Source organism: Diorhabda sublineata, chromosome 10 (genome assembly GCF_026230105.1).
Source record: "Diorhabda sublineata isolate icDioSubl1.1 chromosome 10, icDioSubl1.1, whole genome shotgun sequence".
Taxonomy (NCBI): domain Eukaryota; kingdom Metazoa; phylum Arthropoda; class Insecta; order Coleoptera; family Chrysomelidae; genus Diorhabda; species Diorhabda sublineata.
This window is the reverse complement of record NC_079483.1, coordinates 20,338,625-20,348,995: the sequence shown is the minus strand read 5'-3', so window position 1 is coordinate 20,348,995 and position 10,371 is coordinate 20,338,625. Positions and strand designations below refer to the sequence as shown.

Sequence of the window (10,371 nt, the reverse complement as noted above, 5' to 3'; positions counted from 1 at the left end):
AATAATTGACTGTGTTGCCATGTCTACTTAGATAAACGTATTTTCGATTATTTACTGTAAATCCACTAATTTCAGTTCAATTTGTACAAATTTGCAAAATTTGATGAATTCCAACATTAGAAATAGACTTATCACAGACATGACTTATTTTTCACAAAAATTTGTTCAAAAATAACACCGAACTCTTTTGCAGGTTTACGTTCTTTTTTTTAATAAATTGTACGACAAAATAAACCTAGACTAACTTTTTTTTATTTCGTTTAGAAAAAAAAATGTAGATTTACGATTTATTTATATGCAATTTTTTTGAATTTACAAAATTTTTTTATTAATCCTACGTACGTTCCTAAAAACAAATTGGCAACACTGGTACAGACGCTAGGCTATGCAGACAGTGATACCACGTGATTTTAAAGACCAATCACAAACGGTATTGACGTAACTGTATACAATGTCAAATAATACTTGAACGTTTTATTCAAATTTTTACACGTTTAATTTATATTAATAAATAACTATTGTTATTATTATATTATTATAAAGTTATCTGTGACCTTGAACGCGCGCTTTTTAGATCTACTGTATAAATAACACAAAACACAAAAAGTGTGCTTCCTTTCTTTTTTAACCAAACTTCGAGTATAGAACGAGTCGTATTTATACACAACCGTGATGAATAAATTAAAATATCCAGTAAAACGCTGGTTTGTGTTCGGTAATAATTCCGCATGTGATTTTAATCGTTCTTTCAATAAATAATCCGCGATCATTTATCTAAACGACAAATGCAATAAATACGAGGTGAGATAATAAAAATATTTTAGTCCCTAATAACTCGGTCAAGTGAAATATGGAAACTGTGATAATCGACAAAAGTGCCGGAATTAAATTGAATGACGTAGAAAGTAATGTGAATAACGAACAGACTGATGAAAATAAATCCGTTATACCAGATGGAGGTTATGGGTGGATTGTACTGTTAGCTACGTTTCTAATATACGCCATTGCTGAAGGAATTAGCTTCGCTTTCGGACTTTTATTCGTTGAATTTTTGTATGAATTTAACGGATCCAAATCTGCCACTTCGTGGGTAGGGAGTCTGTTTGTTGCACTTCCACTTATATCGGGTGAGTTTTTTATTTCAAATAATTTCAATAATAAATCCGGCAACGTTACAAATATAGTACATAATTTTGTATTAGAAATATCTGTAATTACGTTATTTTTAAAAAATATGTAAGGAAATGAGATAATTTTCAAAAGACAAACGATATCGAAAGTTCCTTACGGTTCAATAATCAAATAAGTCTAACTAAAGTCTAACAATCGTCGAGATTATCGTAAAAGAAAAACCTCGTTTATATATTTACAATGTTGCCAAGGTTTTAGTTTATATCGATGATTTCGGAATTGTTTCCAGAACGGGACGAATTGACTTTATTATATTTTTATATAAAAAAAAAATAAAGGTAGAAATTAAAATTATATATAAGCGTGATATCTATTTATTAACAATTGTATCAGTAAACAAAACAAGATAACAGAAACTTAAGAAGATATAGGGAATAACAAAAATGTGGCAACACATTGTTATGCATAAACATGTGTCTGCACAATCAACCGTCTGATTGATATTTATGTACATATTAGAATTTTATTGTCGTATTTCGAACGGTTGCCATATTTTTATCGACGATTTCGAAAGTTGTTTTCGTACAGAGATGAATCAAGTTGTTTTTTGTGTGAAATTAAATTCTCTACAAATTCGATATCTTGCGTTTTTTTCGTAATATTACAAATAACAAAGTTATTAAATAAAAAATTATTTTAATCAAGAATTCATTAATAACTTTGGTATTTTCAATTTTACGATAAAAACGCAAGATATCAAATTTGTAGAGAATTTAATTTCCTATAAAAAACAATTTAACAATTTTTTCGAGTGATGGATAGTTTGGTTGTTATTCTGCAAAAACTGTTTTACCCTTTTTTCAAGATGGCGGATTTGTAACCTCACAAATTTGCTTTTAACTTTTCGATACAATCCCCATACAAAATTTGTGTGTCAATGCCAAAAATGAAAACATTATTTTCAGATTTTAAATATGCCTACATCCATGTATAAAACAGAATATTTAAAACCGGCAACGCTGTAGTTACCAGGTGTAATGTTTCTGGCAGTATACGTAAAACTGTGAGAAATATTTCGGAGATGGAGCCATCCAAGGCCGTCGTGAATCGGTGTTGAATACGCAGAATTTAGATGTTGCCGTAGTTCGCATAAAACGTAAAAACTAATTGAATAATAATCATAACTAATTTAATTACAATACTAAGTACCTAATTCCTTTTTAAGTAAGAAAATCGTCAGTATAAAGTGAAGTACTATAATTTATCGAATATTAATTTATAAAATACTGATGACATAACCAAAAAATAAAATGATAAAAAACCTACCAATACACCTAAAGAAAGATTTGTTCCTAAATATATTTAATCATTTATTTTGTTAATGATACAAACAATGTAAACAAAGAAAATTATTAAAAAATCTTCATTTTTAAGATAACAAATGGCGGGTGGTAACACCAATGTTGCCAGTTTTCACTACATAAGTTAGTTATTCTAAGAGGATTTATCTGGATTTAACTGGAATCAAACGACACATATTAAATTTGATAAGAATCGTTTTTGTTCTAAAACTTTCCTAGACTTTATGATAATGAACGTATTCGATCGGTATTCTTCGGTAGTTTTCGTTCGAATACATCCGGTTAAAATTAAAATATGCTAGTAGATACATAGGTCAAGGTCAAGAAATAAATTTAGGCCTGTTTAGGTTATATTTATTATTTTTATTGAATAAAAAAAATTTTGTACGTTAATATTTACGATAATTGCAATTATCATTAAGTTTTGAGTGTTTTTACTTATTAATTTAAAGATCTGCGGTAAAGATTAGATGATTCGACAATAACCAGTCGAGATGTTTGAATTTCGTTATCAACATTTCTACTTGGAAAAATCATTCTCAAACAAACCGAAACGAAACGAGAAATTTATCATAGGCGTGCAGGTTTTATTTTGTAAAAGGGTTTATATATTATGAAAAATTAATTTCTTGTTTGTAATTTTCATTTTATCACGTGGAGTTAATAAATTGATTTAATATATTTGAAAAAAATTATATAAAATCGAAAAGTGGAAAATATAATAAAGATTTCGATAAGAAAAATCGTAAAATATGACGTTTGTTATAATAAAATTACGCAGATATAATAAAAGTAATAAAGATTGAATGTTTTATTTCCCATACTAATATATACAGGGAGATATAACCAATATTTTTACTAAAACACACTGTATATCATAACGTTTAGAATTAAAAAAATATAATGCTGGGAAATTAATCGAAATTTTGCAACATAGTATGATAAAAAACCTTCTATTGTAGTAATTTTATATTTGCATTTAATTTTTATTTGACGTAATTCAACACGTTTTCATTAATCATATGCGATAACCATAAAACTATTAAGCCCCTAATAAATATCTGATCTAAACGTATTTATAAACTATAAAAATAATTTCGCAATTATTATATAACCAGATAATAAAATATTTAATTTGATTTTGAATTTTCGATATATATTTATGTACCCATTTACAGTATATAACAGCGTTGCCAATACTACTGTTTATACGTAAATCTACGTACTTTTCTGCAAACATACTAATGTTAGTTTTAAAATTTACGTATTTTCTTTCAATGTGTACAAAATTGTAAAATAACAGTAATCATCGGACTGATTACATTATTAACGCTTCAGTGTAAATGCCGATCGTCTGTACTCAAGTAATTTTCTCTTTTCGAGTCTACACCTTTTAAAAAATTCGAGCTGGCAACACCGGTATCTATAGAACTAAATCTTTATTCGTCGAACGAAAACTGTATTATCGACAAAAATTTGCAAACTAGAAATCTGTAATTTATATTCTCATATTAAGCTTTTCACTAAAAGATGTCACTACAGGTTTGATGATAAAATTAAATCTAGAAAACTACATCTTTCTAGACAAAATCTGTATTACCGACAATAATTTGCAAACTAGAAATCTGTAATTTATATCCTCATATTGAACTACAGGGTAATTGAAAAAATTTAATATAGAAAACTACATTTTTCCAGATGGGTACCTGTATTACCGATAATAATTTGCAAACTAGAAATCTGTATTTTATATTCTTGTGTTGGACGCAATACTACAAGATGTCGCTGCTGTGTTAATAATTGTAATAGACTGATTTTATAGTGGGAAATATACTGAAATAATCTCATTTTTTTCAGGTCCAGTTTGTAGTACTCTCGTCGATAAATATGGCTGCCAAAAGATGACTATCTTAGGTTCTGCGATATGCGCTTTGGGATTTGCCCTCAGCGCCTACGCGAAGAATTTAGGTTTGTTGTATTTAACGTTCGGAGTATTAGGAGGGCTTGCCAGAGGACTTTGTTACATAACCGTAGTTGTTACAATAACTTATTGGTTTGAAAAACGGAGATCGGTAGCTTTGGGTATATCGGCGAGCGGTACAGGTTTCGGAACTATAGTTTTCGCCCCTTTCACCAATTATTTATTATACGAATACGGTTGGAGAGGGACGGTTTTGATACTCGGCGGTTGTTTGGCTCAGATGTGTGTTTGCGGTGCCCTAATGACCGATCCTAAATGGGTAGTAGAAGAAGAGTAAGTGGATAATACTAGTTGTAACCGCGTCAGGTCCGGTTCATTATTATTATTTCAGATTACAGAAAATGAAGGACTCTAAACGGAAAGAAAAAGTTTTAGAGACGAAGGAATTAGAAGAATTGTTACCTAATAAAGAGAACAAAGAGATAAATGATGTACCAATTGAAAATAATGTAGAAAATTCGAAGAAAGTTAGTAGAAATTTGTTTTATTTGAAAAATAAGTGTTGTCGTAATTAATATTCGGGAATTATTAGAACCGGCAACGTTGCGTAAATCGTCTGCATCTATTTTAGTTCGAATATATTTTCGAAAAATGGCGGGATTAAAACATTTCGTAACTACTTTAATTTTGTAGTGATAAAAAGGGTAGAAAAAAATTTTTTTGTGAGAAACTTTTCTCAACTCGAAACATTCTTATGAACTACTAGATTTATATTGGATAATAAGAAGAAAAAGAAGGATTAACGTTCATTTGAACTACTTTTGACCTTTATTGGATTATGAAAGTAAAAAATGTTCATTTGAACTACTACTATGATTTCATTTAAAAAAAATTGAAAAAATTGAGTTCGTTTGAACTACTTCCGGGCTTTATTGGATTATGAATGGAAGAAAACGTTCATTTGAACTACTACTATGATTTTTATTACGTAAACATTATCAGGATAAGAATCAACGTGCATTTGAACTACTTTTGGGGTTATGAAGGGAGCAAAACGTTTATTTGAACTACTTTTGCAATTTATTGCGTTATGGACGTAAAAAATGTTCATTTGAACTACTACCACGATTTCATTTCAACAATCATTATTTTGAAAAAAATTGAGTTCATTTGAACTACTTTTGCCATTTATCGGGTTATGAACGGAACAAAAAGTTCATTTGAACTACTACTATGATTTTATTTAAACAATCATTATTTTGAAAAAAAAATGAGTTCATTTGAACTACTTGTGCAATTTATTGGATTATGAATGGAATAAAATGTTCATTTGAACTACTACTGTGATTTTTATAAGGTAAATATTATCAGAAAACAATTAACGTGCATTTGAACTACTTTTCCATTTATCGGGTTATGAACGGAACAAAAAGTTCATTTGTACTACTTCTGGACTTAAAATGATTCTGAATGGAATAGGACGTTCATTTGAACTACTTTTGCCATTTATCGGGTTATGGAACGGAACAAAAAGTTCATTTGAACTACTTCTGGGTTTAAAAGGATTCTGAATGGAATAAGACGTTCATTTGAACTACTACCACGATTTTATTTAAACAATCATTATTATGAAAAAAAATGACTTCGTTTGAACTACTCTCCTGGGAGTTATTGGATTATGAATGGAAGAAAACGTTCATTTGAACTACTACTATGATTTTTATTACGTAAACATTATCAGGATAAGAATCAACGTGCATTTGAACTACTTTTGGGATTATGAAGAGAGTAAAACGTTTATTTGAACTACTTTTGAAATCTATTGCGTTATGAACGTGAAAAATGTTCATTTGAACTACATCTGGGTTTAATAGGATTCTGAATGAAATAAGACGTTCATTTGAACTACTACCACGATTTTATTCAAACAATCATTGTTTTGAAAAAAATATGAGTTCATTTGAACTACTTTTGCTACTTATCGGATTATGAACGGAACAAAAAGTTCATTTAAACTACTTCTGGACTTAATAGGATTTTGAATGGAATAAGACGTTCATTTGAACTACTACCACGATTTTATTTAAACAATCATTATTATGAGAAAAAAATGCGTTCGTTTGAACTACTTCCGGGAGTTATTGGATTATGAACGGAACAAAAAGTTCATTTGAACTACTTCTGGACTTAAAAGGATTTCTGAATGGAATAGGACGTTCATTTGAACTACTTTTGCAATTTATCAGGTTATGAACGGAACAAAATGTTCATTTGAACTACTTCTGGATTTAAAAGGATTCTGAATGGAATAAGGCGTTCATTTGAACTACTACTACGATTTTATTTAAACAATCATTATTTTGAAAAAAAATGAGTTCATTTGAACTATTTTTGCCATTTATCGGGTTATGGAACGGAACAAAAAGTTCATTTGAACTACTTCTGGGTTTAAAAGGATTCTGAATGGAATAAGACGTTCATTTGAACTACTACCACGATTTTATTTAAACAATCATTATTATGAGAAAAAAAATGCGTTCGTTTGAACTACTTCTGGGTTTAAAAGGATTCTGAATGGAATAGGACGTTCATTTGAACTACTTTTGCAATTTATCAGGTTATGAACGGAACAAAATGTTCATTTGAACTACTTCTGGGTTTAAAAGGATTCTGAATGGAATAAGACGTTCATTTGAACTACTACTACGATTTCATTTAAACAATCATTATTTTGAAAAAAAATTGAGTTCATTTGAACTACTTTTGCCATTTATCGGGTTATGAACGGAACAAAAAGTTAATTTGAACTACTTTTGGAGTTTATTAGGTTATGAATGAAATAAGACGTTCATTTGAACTACCACTATGATTTGAATCATGATGAATCGTGAACTTTTACATATATCTCGATATTTTTCGATTCGATTGATTTAATTTTTTTTTATTGCAACAATCGATTATTTAATGGGGGTATTTTCGATTTCCAGACGTGGTACCGAGGATTTTTACGTATAACGAGACCTTTAAAGAGGTTCGCACTATTTTTGGAATTGCATTTTTTGCTGTTGAGCGTAGCCGTCCTTTTAGCTGGCACATGGTTCTTGATACCATACTTTTATCTGGTCGATCACATGTTGGAAAATGGGTACAGTGAAGAGGAATCCTCCTTGGCACTGTCGGTTATTGGATTCGCGAATATCGTGGGCATGGTAAATACAATTTCCAAAAATTTATTATTAAATTATATTTTGTTTTACTTTTTTTTTGTTTTTCTAATTTTATTTAGAAATATCATTAATGTGTGGGGTATACGGAGGGGGTGAAAATAATTAGGGTGTAAAAATGTCTCAAAATTTGAATGTTTCAGTTTTTTTTTTCGAAAATTTGGCAAATTCTAACAGAAAAATGGTTTTTTATAACATTTTTTTTGGAAAATTTTGTTGCTTTTCGAATTTTTAAGGAAAATTGGGCCGATTGCTCGAAAATTTAAGGAAATTTGTATTTTTCAATAAAATTTACTCGAAAATTCGATAACGCTCTGAATTTTATTGAAAAATCACGTCAATTTCACAAAAAAATTGATTTTTTGGAAAAATTTTGAGGTAATTTTCGACAATTCCATGATTTTCTTTATTTTTCTGGAAAGTTTTGGCGATATTTCTTAACAGATTTGTAAGTTTCCGGATTTTTTTCGAAAAAGTTTCGTAGTTTAGTCTTTTTGTCGAAACTTCAGCCATATTATTGGAAAAAATGATTTGCCAAGAAAGATTTTTTAAAATATTGAATTTTTAATGGAAAATTACGTCAATTTCGCTAATTTTTTGGGAGAAATTTGAGAATGTTTCCAATAATCCGACGATTTTCTGGATTTTCCTGGAAAATTTGTTCGATTTATTAACAACTTGACAATTTTCATGACTAATTTTTCAAAAAATGGATTGTTTTTAAAAATTTACAATATTTATCGAGTTTTCCAGAGTTCTGGATTTTTCTGGAACACCTGGATAATGTTTTTTTTAAATTTAAGTCATTTTTAACATTTCAATGATTCTCTGGTTTGTTTCTATGAAAAATATACGTAAAAGTAGAAAGAATTTCTTGAAAGTTTTTGATTTTTCTGAAAAGTCTGGTCAAATCCCTAAAATTTCGAATACTATGGATTCTTTTGAAAAAATTCTCAAAAGTCTGATACTTTTTCCTGAAAATCTAGGCGTCCTCTCAAAAATTTGGTTTCTTAAAATTCAAAAAATCTTTTGAAAACTTGCTTACGTTTTGACTTTTTCTCAAAAAATGGATTTTTTATAAAGAATTCAAAAAATTTCTCTGAATTTTGACGTCTTTTGGGCATTTTATAGAAATCCGACTAATGTCTCAAAAAATAATTCTGATTTTTCAAAATTTCTCAAAAATTCGCCTTTTTCGCCTAACGAAAGCCCCAAAAAAATGTTTTTTCAAAATTTGATCACCTAAAAGTTTCCTCAAATCCACAGAAAAGAAATTTTTCAAAAATTTATGGAAATATTCGTGAGTTTATCAAAGATTTTGACCAGTCCCATTTTAGGTACTGTTAGGATGGATAGGCGACCGTTGTAATCTATCCAGAATATACGGCCTCTCATTAATTTTATGCGGTATGAGCATTTGGGGCATGATCATTTTCACCAACAGTTACATACTCATAATTGGATGCAGCGCCTCGTTCGGATTCTTCTTCTCGAGTTGCTTCGCCTTATCGCCATCGCTACTAGCAGAACTTGTTCCCATAGAAAAATTTACAACCGCTTTTGGATTCGTCTTGTTATGCGAAGGCGTAGGACATCTGACTGGACCCCCTCTAGCCGGTAAGTAAAACATCCTTCAATATTCAAGGTGAAAACCCCCAAAAAAATCACCCCTTTGAACATCTAAGGATAATTTCTAACCCTCATACACGGTGGATACAAATATTTAAACGGAAATTCAATTTTTCATATTCATTGGAAGAATGGGAAATTTTCGGATTGACCTCGTATATATAGGTGATCATTATTTCAGGTTACATATCGGATGTATCGAAATCGTGGTCTCAATCATTTTGCCAGGCGGGATTATGGATGATAGTCTCCGGTTTTAGCGTTGGAACGATTTCTTTCACGAAAAATAGAAAATTTTTCCAAAATCATTAAATAATTATAGGAAAAAGTAATTTTTTTACATTAGCAGTATTAAAAAACTGTTTTTTTAAAAACAGTAAATGATCGAGTGGAATAAATGCCTTTAGATGCCAATATTTATGAACATTATTTCGAATTTATAATGAATAATATTAAAAAAAAGAACTACTCACATATTTTCATGTGTTTTATTTATAAACTCCCCAATTTTTCCCAAATTTATTTGATTTACATACACATAAACTCAACAAGCATCACGTACTAGCAAAAACTAAAACTATAATGGCGGTTGACGGCTTCATATCAATGGCGGACAGCTCCAAGGTTGATAGAAGATAGGATGCCGTATAACTTCCGTCCGATCTACGCGTGACGTCATCTATTGAAAACCGAACATAAATTTTTATCGATTTAATACTCTAAATATACTTTATAAATGACATGTTTATAAAAAATCATAAATAGTACAAATAAAACATAAACACAGCTTGTTTTTCGTATTGTTTTCAATAAATTACGTGCTTCTTTCGTCCGTCACAACTACGTTACCGGGCAACCTATACTTTACCAACCTTGGTATCAACATACGTTAGAACGTCACATGAAAATTTCGTTCCGTGATCAAATCTTTCATACGATTACTTACTTCGATCGATTACGATGTATTACGTACTTTTTTATTTTAAAAATTAAGTTACCTCAACACACATATTTATTACAGTAAGAATTTCAAAGTTTATTTATTATACGGCAGGTTTTAAAATTGAATGTATTGAACACGATTGGTTGTATCACTTAGCGTTGC

The 10,371-nt window shown here is 29.6% G+C and overlaps 1 protein-coding gene across 1 annotated transcript; it reads left to right on the top strand.

Annotated features, from left to right (window-relative positions):
• Window positions 1-452: 452 nt before the first annotated feature.
• On the top strand, window positions 453-9,744 carry LOC130449732 (monocarboxylate transporter 12-like). Its single transcript, XM_056787714.1, has 6 exons — window positions 453-1,127; window positions 4,350-4,746; window positions 4,805-4,940; window positions 7,401-7,622; window positions 8,975-9,254; window positions 9,448-9,744. The coding sequence occupies exons 1-6, from the start codon at window positions 851-853 to the stop codon at window positions 9,576-9,578; spliced, it is 1,443 nt and encodes a 480-aa protein (XP_056643692.1). The 5' UTR covers window positions 453-850; the 3' UTR covers window positions 9,579-9,744.
• Window positions 9,745-10,371: the final 627 nt, after the last annotated feature.